At 43.6% G+C, this 13,192-nt stretch overlaps 1 protein-coding gene across 1 annotated transcript in view; it reads right to left on the bottom strand.

The window, feature by feature from the left end:
• Positions 1-825: 825 nt before the first annotated feature.
• Positions 826-13,192, bottom strand: part of NIBAN1 (niban apoptosis regulator 1) — a 125,380-nt gene continuing 113,013 nt past the window's right edge. The window contains exons 10-14 of the mRNA XM_039881250.1: positions 12,853-13,014; positions 11,118-11,228; positions 9,177-9,284; positions 5,326-5,437; positions 826-2,811 (exon numbers count right to left, since the gene is read on the bottom strand). Coding sequence (XP_039737184.1) covers positions 1,706-2,811; positions 5,326-5,437; positions 9,177-9,284; positions 11,118-11,228; positions 12,853-13,014 — 1,599 coding nt within the window. The 3' untranslated portion in view covers positions 826-1,705. The remainder of the gene's footprint in view (positions 2,812-5,325; positions 5,438-9,176; positions 9,285-11,117; positions 11,229-12,852; positions 13,015-13,192) is intronic.

The raw sequence follows: 13,192 nt of genomic DNA, 5'->3' as shown, positions 1-13,192 counted from the left end.
GGGGAGGGGAATTTGAGAGTATACTGATATTGATTATTTTTCACCCTTTAAGACCTAGAAATCCAAGAAATTCTTAATGGGAAGGTGGGAAGGGAGATATTTTAATTCCTGGTTAAATGGTTCAATTGTGGGACAAGTTCTCTAAAGAACCGATATAAACTTGCCGATGATGATCAAAACAAGCTCTTAGGACTTATATTGGGATCTAATATTAAAATTTGTGCAAAGAAATTTCAAGAAGTAGTACTGGGACTGAAGCTTTTAGGAAATAGCCTAGTATTTTCTGAAAGACAATATAATGCTTCTTTAATCTCTTGGAATTAAGTCCATTCCACTTATAAGATGAACAATTATAGGTCACAATCCACTTAAAAATGTGTTTGTGTCTATTTCTATTAAAGTATAAGTTCCAGGAGGAAAAAATGGATCTTGCTAACCACGGATCTCCAGCGTCCGGGACATAACAGGGACTCAATTAATTTGCTCAAAGACTCGACAAATAATTTCTACTTAGGATAATTTTTTTTAACATCTTTGGAACTTGACGGTATATATCTTGGCTTTGTTCTTTCTTTCTCTCTAGTTCTTCCTCTCTCCCTTTCCTTTCCCTTCCTTCTCTCTTTCCTTCCTCCCTCCCTCCCTCACTCCCTTCTTCATTCTATTCATTTATTCACTTTATTCCCTTCTTGGAATGAACCAGGACTATTTCAACAGAAAGACAGAAAGTTTTCATGTCACGACAGAAAGCATATTATTTGAAAAATGGCATTTTTCTTTTTTAGATTAAATTCCCTTGGACTTTTTAATTTATACTGAACAGAGCACTTTTTTTTTTTTTTTTTGGTTCTATGCCTAACATAGCTTAGCTCATGGCATAGAGTAGCTGTTCAAAACACATTTGTTTAATTGGTAGGCTTTACGCCTGACAATTTATCTAAGCCCGTCCTCTGCACAGTCTAAGGCTAATTTGGAATACCTAAACGTGCCAGAGAAGTTTTTTGCCTCATCTGAATTTCCCCAAAAGGTGATTAATTAAAAAGAATCAACAAGATTAATTAACAAGGAATTGATAGCAGAATTAGTAACAGGCCCAGACAGTCCCACAGAGCACAGCCTCCCGCTATGTCTGCTTGGCGTGCCCTGAGATCTCTCAGACTCCGTGGGGCTGCACGCAGCAGGGGTGACTGGTGTTCACCCCATACCCTCCCTTGCCGCCTGACTGTGGACAAATGCTGAGTTCTTAAGAGACAGTGAAGAAGTTGGTATAGCAGATGGCGAAACTGGGTTTACAGTATATATTTGCGTTCTTATCACGAATTAAAAAGCCTTAAAGTGCATTAGAAGAAAATGTGCAGAGTGCATTAGAAACTGTGTTCCTACTGTTTTTCTCCATCCCCTGTGCAACACCTACTCCCTCCCTCGGACGCCCTCAGCTGCCTCTCACCCCAAACACTCCATTACCTTCCTAATTCCTATTAAAATGCTAAAGCAATAATTCATGATAAAACGTTCAGCTCCACAAAGGCTTGCCTCAGTGCTCACGCCCCATCTGCATTTCCTCTGATTTCATCCTACAAATTAAGGCAGTACTTAATATTTTTATTTTTTTTGGGGTAACAACCTGCATGCACCCCCTAAGCGTGTACCCATAACTAACCCATTAGCTGAGTTTGTTCAAATAAATGCTTTTGCCTAATCGTCCCTTTCACTCCTCTGAGGGCTGCTCTGGGGAGCTCTCCTTCGCATCCTCTCTCGGTGGAGCTAGGTTGTCAGTGTATGGAACATTCTCGACCACCCACTGACACTCATGAACACGGGGGCCCTTCACCTTCCCTGCATCCACACTGGCAGGAGCCTCGGTCGTGTCGCCTTTCCCTCCCACTGCTGCTTCTTCCACAGCGACCACGCTCTCACTGAGGCCAACAGGGTCAGAACTTAAAAGGCAACCCCCTTGGGGCATGGCCTCACCCTCGACAGGGCACATGGTCCCTCCTTTGTGGGTGTCCGGCCCGGAAGCCCTCCCTGCAAGCTCCCCCTCAGCGGGCTCTCTAGCCTCTGCTTGCTCCTCTGTGGGGCCTGGGCCTTGGGCGCCCTCGCTGAGCCCTCCGCAGGCTGACTGAACTTCTGCAAATCCCCCCAACTCCGAACCATCGGCCTGGGCCTGGCTCTCCCTGACTTCACTTTCTCCACAGTTGTCCTGACTGGAGGCAGCTACTTGATCAGCCTCTGTGTAGATTTGGGTTGTTTCCTCTTCTTTTTCAGTTTCTTGGGGAACGAGGGTCTCCTGATTTGTGCCTTTTTCAATTGCGAGGGTGGCAGGCTCCATTGGTACTTCAATGGTCACTGTCAACAAATTTCTGAGTTCCTTTAAGGAGCCTGAGGCAGAGATGGCTTCTGGCTTTTCGTGGGCGGGTTCTTCGTGCTCAGGAGTCCCTCCAAACTCCAGCTCTGATGAGTGTGTGCCCAGGGCTCTTGCCGTGTCCTCTGCAGCCACAGGATTCACCACTGGGTCATCCGTGCTTGAAATAATTACCTGCCCATCCCCACCGGGGTAAGAAAGGCTTTCTTCTTTGCCCTGCGGACTGGGGACCCCAGGCAGCTGCTTTTCCCCTGACTCCTGGAATACGTCATTACTCAATGTCTCGTTATCCACAACTCCTGGCAGAATGGCCGAGGCTCTCTTGGCAGGGCTGGCCTGGTTTGACCCTGCAGGGGTTTTTAGATCAGTTAAGCTGGACACGCTTTCACTGGGCAGGGCCATGTTGTCTTCAAACAAGTTATGTTTCTTCAGGATGGCAGCTTCCTTTATCACTGAGAGATACCAGGAAACAAGACACAATGTTAACACTCTGCCCTGGCCAACCAGATTTTCTGATTTTATCCAGAAGCCAAATTCCCCTCTCAGCTTTTCCGGCTATGCAAATGTCTCAAGTTCAACTTCCAGTTTATAGCCACCCTCTTCCAGGTAGCTTTCCCTGATGACCACAGCTTGCACACTCATTCCAAATTCTAGACCTCTGTAGTGTTCATTCCTTCCTTCCTTCCTTCACTCATTCATTAAGTCAAACAGCAAACACTTAGTGGGTTTGACTATGGGACAGGATCTGGGAATCCAAAGATAAATAAAACATGGCTTTTGCTATCAAGGAGTTCATAATCCATAATGGTATCACTCACAGAGGCCCCCAAAGCATTTTCTTAGCTGTTAATATATGTGGTTCCAGTTTGTCCACCTTGACTGGAAGTCCTTTAGGGCAGGGGCAGGGGCAGGCCTTACATTCTCTGCTTTTTGTCAAAATGTGTAATGGGTTCTCAGTAGTGCACATGCAGAGAGAATTGTGTTGATCCAAAATGGATTCTAGGTACTTTTGCCAAAGCTTTTCCAGAAACATCTTTGCCACAAGCCTTTTTGCAGCAAATATTTTTGCCACGTAACTAATTGGCTGTATAGAAATTTTGCCATAAAAAAGATAAAATAACTGGTTGACTGTTTGTCTGTTTGGTTTCATTTATTCATTGATGGATCAACCATCATAAAAAATAACAAAATAACAGGTTGACAGTTTGGGGGTTTTTGTTTGTTTGTTTGTTTGTTTGTTTGTTTTTTGTCAGTTTGGTTTCATTTCTCCGTCAAAGATGTGGTGAAGAAAACAAATAGTAGTGTTCTTAAATTAGTATTTCTTCCAGATGGTGATGATTTTTGTCCCAAGTTAGTTGGTTTCTTATTTTGAAACGCCACATTGGGAGGAGAAAGAGGGACATTGAAGGGCCTTTTTAAGGGTTCGGAGTTGAACCCACATTTCCCACAAAGCAGACAAGTGCTTAGATACAATCCACAAAGTAAAATCAGTTATTTGTGCAACATTGCCATGAATCTATACCCATTTTAAATATATTCAAGTATTTTGTATTTTTCAATAGTCTTTTTAATTTCATTATTCATCTTTTATTTGTCATAATTTTATCATTTTTATGGCAATATTGCCTTACAGCCAATTGGATATGTGACAAAAATACTTGTAGCAAAGATGTCAAAGGCAAAGATGCTACGGCGAAAATACTGGACACATCTAAAAATAAAGATCTGTGTACAACCAGCTCGTTCTTAGAGGCCTAGAAAGGAGTAAAAACAATAATAATAATGACAGTAGCTGACATTTTTTACCTTAGGTCTCTGCTTATGGCTATGGAGATTGTACAGTGCCCAAGAATATTATGTTATATTACATCAATTATATTATAATATTATATTCAAGGGGGTGCCATTCACATCAGAGACAGCATAGATTTGTGTATTCAGCATAATAATTTTCCAACAGCCAGCAGCAGAGTGTCCTGCTCGCTAATAAAATTAGTATATCATGGCAATTTGTGGACAGAGAGTAATCACGTGTCTGGAGGAAAGAGGCCTTTTTCTAATTCACCCAAATGTGCCGTGGTAGACCGGCTTTGATTGAGCTCTTCCTCTGTGCAGACACTGTGCCGACATCTTTACATTCCTTATCTCATTGGATCCTGCGATGAGCTACCGAAACCTGGGGCTTGCTCCTGGCGAGTTTTCTTTATGGAGGGGTTTTGTGATGCTCAACACCATCCCCATGGAGACCAAATATATTTGGGGGGGCCTACAGTTTTATAGATGGCCCTCTCCATCATATTTCTGTAAAAGTTCTCCTATCCATACTCCACTCCAGAGCAAGGCCCGATTCCACAGGATGTTGGGTGCTAGAGTCCTAGCAGGCCTCACAGAGTACTGTGGCATCGCCCTGTGTCTTTTTCTGCCCAGCTGTGAGGAGGTGAAGAATACTGGGTGTGCGTCTCCTGAGAGAGCAGCCGCTGAGCCCTGCTGCTGAAGTCACCCCCTCCCAGCTGTGGGTGCGTTTGTGAGTCTGTGTCTCAGAAGAACCCTTTCTCCTTCATTCTGCCTGGAACTGCTAAAGAAGACAGCTGTTCATGATACGCCCTGGGTTTAACCTCTCTATACTTCAGCTTTCCCATCTGAGAAATGAAGCTTAGCATTCTCGTCTCACAGGGTTCTTATTTGTACTGAAAGAGAAAGAATACCCAATGGGCCAGCACAGCATGTGCCGCATCACAGCTGCTCAGTCAAGGTTAGTGCCCCTCCCACATCACAGCTGCTCAGTCAAGGTTAGTGCCCCTCCCCACATCCCTTCGTTTTCTCTCTGTCCCCCCAGCCCACTGATGTTGATTTCCTCTTCCCCTCTCATACCTGTTGAGAAAACCTAGCCGACCTCACTGCGTCCCATTTCAGGAGCACTCTCCTCTGTCGAGAGTTCCCTCCCGCACCAGGTCAGCCTTCCTTACCTTTCAGAGCTTCATCAAGGAGCATCTGATGTAATATCTCCTCATAGACATTTTCCACATGGATCATATTGGTGTGATCTGCGAAGATGAACTGCTCATATTTCTGAAGTTCCTGGAGAGCGAGAGATAAAAGGGGACAAGGCACGAGATGCCAGTTCATGGAGGAGTTATGGGAAGGCAGAATCCCACTCCCGACGCCCTCCTTGGCCTGTGTGTGGCACTCGGCCATTGGTCACCCCCTTCCCTTTCCTCAGTCAACATTCCTGATAGTGGCAAAGGCTCTAAGCACTTCAAGGCAGTGCTTAGAGACCCCGAGATTTCGATCACCTTAAGGCCTTGTAGGTGAGTCTGAGGCCCTCCTTTGATTTTCTTTTCATCATAATCGAACTGTTTCCTTCTTCCTTTTTATTTAAAATGCCAACAGCACTTTACCAAGGTATATGTTACACACAGTAAAATACGCACATTTTAAAAGTAACTCAATGATTTTAAATATGTAAATAAATCCATGAAATCAAAACCTGGATCAAGACGGAGGACATTCTATCGCTCTCATGCTCTTTTCCCGCCTGTATCCCTCAAGGAATAAATGCTATTTATCACAGTAGGTTATGATTTACAATTTATCTTTATATAAACAAAATATATGATTTCAAGTTTTTCTTGTTCTTGAACTTTATATAAATGAAATCAAATTTTTTTGTGCTTGTTTTCGAGATGCATCCATGTTGCCCCATATATCAGTAGCTTCTTCCTTTTTATCGATAAAAGGCATTCATCATATGGCTAACCTAAAATTTTTTATCCATACTCCCATTGATGGATATTGAGATTTCCCCCCATTTTTTGACTGTGACGACTCTAACTGCTCTGAACGTTCTTGTGCATGACTTTTGTAGGTTTAAGGACTTATTTTCCTTGACTAGACACGCAGCAGTGAGACTGCAGGGTCCTAGAACAGATGTTTGTTTAACTTTATTGGAACGAGGCCCCTTTTCAGTGCAGGGACTCGCTAGTCAAGGACCCTTTGGGAACACTCTGCTCTTCCCCTCCAACTGGCCTGGCACCCACCAGTTCCTCTAAGTCAGCCTGGGCAGGGTGCAAGATCCTTCAACCCTTCCTGCTTTCCAAGGGTTTCTGAACGGCTTGTCTGTTATCAGCATGAGGACAGGGCAAGGGTCACAAAGCATCAGATCATATCCCAGTGATTAACTCAGTAATCCTTGCACCTGACGGTGCTAGAAAAGAGCTCCTGACATGTGGCTCTGAAAGAGCCTGGGATTTGGCGGGTACAACAGGTGATCAGAAGTCACCACATCCGGACAACTCTCAGTGCCAGGATGTGGGGATCTGCAGTAGCTCAGGACCAGATCACAGGGGACCATTATGGTGTCCCTTTACATGTACCCTAGAGGAGACAGGAGGGTCTAAGAGAGGACTGACACACAGAGAAGTACTGATTAGAAAGAGCACTGGCCAGGAGACCAGACACAGCCCTGGATTAGCTGTGGGACCCTGGGCAAGCGTCACCGCTGCTCTGGGCTTCTCTCTTCCTCTGTGAAATGTGGGGCAGAGGCTCATGTCACCCTTTTACCTTCCCACAATGGTCTCCCATTCCTTATTCCTCTGATTGTTACTCATCCCTGCTGACTGGGAAAAAGCAAGTATCTGAGCGGTCCTCCTCAACCCCACAAGCTGGGGCGGCCACCCTCCTGGGATCTCCAGCCATGGCTCTTCCCATAAGGCTACTGCTGTGCTCGTCACAGGACACACACACACTGTGTGCCTGTCTCCTGCCTCCAGGCTGTCAACCCCAGGTCAGCAACCTGGATCACACCTGACACACTTTTAATACATGTTTACTGAATGAACAAACGATAGACCTTTAAAATTTCAACCAGCTAAATAATTCTGTGGAAAGGAATAATTTCTAGAGAAATTCAAACTATTGTGATGTGTCTAGATCTTCTATATTGAATAGATTGAACTGTGACATATGTTTAATTCCATGGACCAAGTAAATTGAAATCCCCGAGGATGTGTCTTAGGGAGTTAGAATTTTTTTTAAAGCTCCCCAGGCAATTCTGATGAGCATTTTGTGTGGAGTAAGTACCACAGATCTAGAAAGATGGACCTTACAGAACCAAGGGAAACACACGTTAGTAAAACGAAGGCTCCTTCTCTGAAGCAGATGCTCCTCTAATTTACCTCTTCTGTAATTCTGGATTTTTGAAAATCTCTTGACATTGATGTCATACCCTGCATTACTGAAAACTCTGGGTCACAGTTTCTTTTAGAACCACTCTCTCTTGATTAAAAAATCACAAGAGGTGGGGTACAACTCTGCTGATTCTCGGAGAGATGGAAGTGGACAGAAGGGAGACTTCTAACCCTTTGGGGTTGGAAAAGGACACCACCTAGAGCAGAAAGGGTGGGTGCAGACATGTCCAGAGGTGGACAGAGCCATCCTCTGCCCAGCTGGACTTCTCCATCCACAAGGGTCAAGGGACAATCACACAGATTCTTTACTCCCCTGACTTCATCAAATCCTTTTAGAGGAAAGAAATACACCTCAGAAATAAATGTCAGGGACTAGATATGCTGATGACTTTTCTTTGAAGAAAAACAGTATTTACAGAATATAAAAATGACTGAAGAAATTGTCACAGTAAAATAATTCATGTGAAAGATCTTAATGTTCCAATGCTTGAAGACTCTGGAAGCTGCTGAAAAGCCCTTTTTAAATTCTAAAAAGCTCTTTATCATTTGCTCGAAGAGGAAGCAGGCTTCGTAAACCTCCGGGCTCATAGATCTTTTCTGAAATGCAGAAGTAGTAATAGTAGCAGTATCTACCATTTACAGAGTGCTCACCATGTTACCTACCAGTCAGAGTGAGCTAGGTTCAAACTCTGCTGGTTACCAGCTCTGTGACATCGAGCCTGTGACTTAACCCTTCAAGTTTCCTCATTGAGACAATGAAGACATAAACAGTACTTCCTCAAAGGGTTGTCCTGAGAATCACTGAGATAATCCATACAAAGTGTTTAAGGCGGTGTCTTGCCCATGATAAGCACTCATCAAATGTTAATTGGATCATTCTAGTCTTCTCAACCTTAAAAAAGATACTGTAACATATTTCTATCTCCATTTTCTAGAAGATGAAATCTAAGCCAAGAGAGGATAAAAATGACTTGCCCAAGGTCCCAGGGCCGATAGCTGGAGAGGCCGGAACTTGAACCCAAGCCTTGGCTCAGCCTCCTGAGTTGGCTCACCCATTACTGTTCCGCAGACTAAGTCACACCTTTACAACCATGGCTGTCACTGGTTGCCTGGTGTTCAGAGCAGCTTTTAAATGGTTTGTTTCATTGATTTCACTAAAGAAACATTACCGGATTTAACAGAACAAATATCATTCTGTAATCAGGTTGTTTAAGGATTTTTTTCCTAGATGTTGTGGTTAAGTTTCTGAGGACATGTCGGACCTATGAGTCATACTATAATGAGGAACACCTGATATTCTCAGGTGTTCTACAGCAACCCTTAGCTTGGCTCAAACTGAGCCTTTGGGATTTTGTCTGATCCAGGGGTCGGCAAATCTAACTGCTTGCTTTTGCAAACAAAAATTTATTAGAACACAGATGTGCCCATGTGTTTATGGATTATCTATGGCTGCTTTGGGGCTATGACACCAGAGCTGAGTACAGAAAAAATATGCTGCCCCCTATACTGTTTGCAAGCACATCATGGCAAAAAAAACAAAAAAAAAAAACCAAAAAAAAAAACCAAAAAAAAACTTGCTTGAACTTCACAGGCAATAAGAGCAGGCTCTCTGGAATAACCCATCCCCTTACTGGTTTGCACGTGGATGCCAGCGCCTTCTGCACGGTGGGAAGTGTGATTTGAACCAGTGCCTTTTGAAATATCTTCTTCCGGATGGTGCTGCTGTCATAATCATATTGCTGTCAATACAGAGATAAAAACATATGCTAAATAGCAACATTGCAATCTGTTAACTTTCACTTAAACAAAAAAACTCAGCCGCCCGCCTCATTTCCCTTTCCCTCCACAATTTCCAAGGACCCTCGTGCTGTTTCCAAGGTCTCAGAGATCTTTCTATACAATTCTCTCATGCTCTAGGTAGAGATTATGACTGATAATGATCCATTTTACCCTCCCTCCTATGGACATGAAAACTGAAGCAAGATCAAAATAGCAACTTCCATGTTATAAAAACATTGAGGACAGAACTGGGTGGTGAATTTGTACTTTGTCACCCTGTCTTGGGTGGGTCCCTGGGAGCCCTGGTCATTTACTTATTTCCCTCTGCATCCTGAAAGCAGGATTAGTGGGTTGTAACGACTTCTACAAGGGAGGAGAGGGTCTGGCTCATAGCTACATTAACACAGTGGCATGCTAACCAAAAAAGCTCCTAGAACAAGAAAGATGATGGTTCACTTTGTTCTGCATGGAACATCCAAACCCAGAGACCAGTGTTTGGTTTTAGACGTCACTTTAAGGGGACTACAGACAACCTGGAGCAGAGTCACAGGCATGTAAGCAGAATGGTCTGGCCAAATAAAGAATGGTTGAAGAGACGAAGGCACTTATACAGGAGATAGTAACTTGGGGCCAATTACAGCTCTTTTCAAACAACACAAGGCTACCATGTGGAAGAAAGATATGAACAAAGTGGGCAGAACTCAAACCACAACTGGCGAGAACTTTGGCTTCACCTGAGGAAGCACGTTTTTGCCGCTAAATGTGTCCAGAGAAGAAGTGAACTATTCTGAGAGGTATAAAGTGTCCTGACACTGGAGGTGATATTGATATTAATACTATCTTTTCTTTCTCAACTTCAAGTTCATGATAAATATTGGTTTTAATCTCAATGATTTTTTTGTCAGAGTTTCCTACTGCCTGTGAGGTCTCAGGATCAGGTCTGAAATTCAGGGACCACCTCCTAGGTTCCGTGGACTTTGATCTCCTGCTCTGAGCATTGTTTAGGGAAAGTAGGTAATAAAAAATTAGGGCGCTAGGTTTAAGGATAGTTTAAGATCTAGGTTAACGATTGCCTAGCTTGTTGGACTTACGTAAGTCACATTAACTCTTAGAGAGTCAGTTTCCTCATCTCCACAATGGGACACATTCTAATTATCTTTTAAGTTCTTGTGAGGATCAAATGAAACACAATAGGTTAAAAAATACTTTAAAAATATAGCATATATGTGCAAGCTGTTGTTATCAAAACCATTTTGATATACATTTAAACATTAAGCACATTAAAAACAATTTCATATGGCAGGTATCTTTTCCTTGGAGTATTTCTTTGCCTGGAGATTTTGATTTTTCTAAAAAAAAAAAAAAAAAAAAAGGCTGGCTAATTTAAACGGGTTTCACTATACTGTAAACTATTTGAAGAAAGGGGCCGTGCCTTGCTTGTTTTTCTATTCCATCCAATATCTACCACAACGCTTCGCTTATAGTTGTCGCCAATAAATATCAAGTGCAATTGCTTTGAAAGTAAGCTGGGACATGTCACTTCAGCTGGTGAGGAATGATGCTGGAGACCTGTGGTCCATAAAATAGTCACTAGATGGCAGAAGAGGCATGAACGTTGTGCTGGGGGAACCGCGGCTACGTGCCCGTCACTGGTACCTCATGGAGGAAAGCGGGGAATAGACGAGAAAGAAAAGAGGCAAGTGAAGGAAAGAACTTGCTCTTTCCCACCTAACAAAAGAGCCAGGGGGCACATTCTTACTTTAAGCTTCCTACCAATGAGAGAATGGTTTTACCTTTAAGACGCGAAGCTTCACCTTCTCTATTGCGACTGCAGTCTTGGAGGGCTCCCCTTGGAGATGTGGGGAAAGCAACTGCTCAAAAGTAAATACTGCATTCTCCATGAGCTAGAAATCAAAGCAACACAGAGACAGAGCACAGTCAGAGGCTGCAACCACTCCCTCCGGGTTTGTCAGAGGCGGCTGGAGAGAAGGGAGTGGATGACCATCAGAGATGGGTCCCCTAGGGCACTATGAGAGTGACTTAGGGTGACAGGTCATCATCCTACTACCTGGACTGTGAAATAAATAGGCACATGGCCAGGGTGGGATCAGTAAGAGACCAGGAAACACACACACGCGTACGTATACGTGTATACGTGTATGTATCCCCTCTTCTCATCGCTCTTCCTTCCTCCCTGAATGGGTAAACCCAAGACCACGGGACCGAGAATGCCATCGTCTCCCGACGGGACCGAGAATGCCACCGTCTCCTGCGGTCATCCCCTTCCTCCATTCTCTGGTCCCTGCAGCCCGGGCTTAACGAGATGAGGTGGGACTGTCTCCGATTATTTTTTGGCTGTGTTAATTCTGCGCCTCCACTTTTAGGTGGATGTAAACCATCCCAGCACATTTCTCTCTCCACTTTCCATCCTGCCATCTCTCATCTCTGCCAGGACGGGAAGGGAGGCGCGGTCGGGGCTGGACGTCAGTGGCTGGTACGCCCGTGGGTTAGGGAGCGGAAGTAGTTCAGCTTTCTTCTTCTCTGCACTAGTGCCTAGATCTGTCTCACCAGGGCTCAGTAGTATCAAAGGGACTTCTGTTAAACTATTGCCCAATTTTGTTCGTTGACCATCTTTAATCCCTCACAACTCAGAGAGTAGATAATAAAATGTATTACTTAATCCTGCCTAAAACTTTAAAAAAAAAAAAAAAAGCTCCTTTCTTTTCCAAGCCTGTGATCCCATGGCATCAAACACATTCTCACAGCATTCTCAACACTGTAGTGAATTTATCTAAGAACCTGTCTCCTTACCAGCTCCCTGAAGTGGGATCTGGCATGCCTGACAGTAAGCGCCCCTGGAAAACCTGCGAAATAGAATTGTGCTCTTATGGCTTCAACGATCACACCCTTCCTTCATTTATAAATCTCTGTAATATGGAAGGAAATTGTGTTATTCACTCCTGTTCCTTGTGGGGGAAAAAAGGAACCTATCAAGTAAAAGTAAGAAATCCAAATATGAAGCTGCAATTGACTGATTGATACTTAACTAAGTTAGGGAATTAATTTTAAGCCAGTGGATCTCAATCCTCGATGCATAAGAGAAACAGTGAGAATCAGAGTAGGGAAAGTTTTTTTAAAAAATTATTTAAATATTTAAATTTTTGAATTATTAAAAATTTAAAAATAATCAAATATATATGTGTATATAATCAGAATCACTGGAGGTGAGGCCTAGACATCAGTATTTCTTAAAGGCTCCCAGATGATTCTAATGTGCAGCCAAGGTCAAAAGCACCGATTTCACAAATCAAGTAATTATTAATTAGTGCCACTTTATTTCCCTGAGATATTTCCGCTCCATGACATCCAGCAGCATGGAAGAAAGATGAAGCCAGCTGGAGGGAAAGAATATGCCCTCACTCAGCGTGGTGACTAATGCAATGGGCCACAGCACGCCAGTTCCATCTGCCAGCATCTGCTTCCCTGTTGGCTCCTCCTCATCTCCATGGGTGCCCCTGCTGCTCCCACCTCCTGCATGTAGTTCTGGGTCCTCTGCACCACCAGGTCGACGTGGGGGAATCTGAAGCGGCTCTTGAGATCCTGCAAGCGCTCCTGCAGCTGGTTGACTTTACTATAACAAGGTTCCATCTTCACGGAATCCAGCGGGAGATTCAAAAGCTGGTTCAGATGCTGCATTTGGTGAAGGGAAAAATGAAACACCTTCAGACTTAGAAGCAATATTACATACGTATTACGTAAACTCTAAACAATCAAAAGTATGTGACTAGATCGAATTGCTTATCAGATCTCCACAAGCGTGACATCTTCAACTGTCTTATCTCCCTCCTTCAGTGGGTCCCTGAGGCAG

This window comes from Pteropus medius, unplaced genomic scaffold, assembly GCF_902729225.1.
Source record: "Pteropus medius unplaced genomic scaffold, Ma_sr-lr_union100, whole genome shotgun sequence".
Taxonomy (NCBI): domain Eukaryota; kingdom Metazoa; phylum Chordata; class Mammalia; order Chiroptera; family Pteropodidae; genus Pteropus; species Pteropus medius.
Note: the sequence above shows the minus strand (reverse complement) of the source record. Positions and strands in the feature narration are given on the sequence as shown.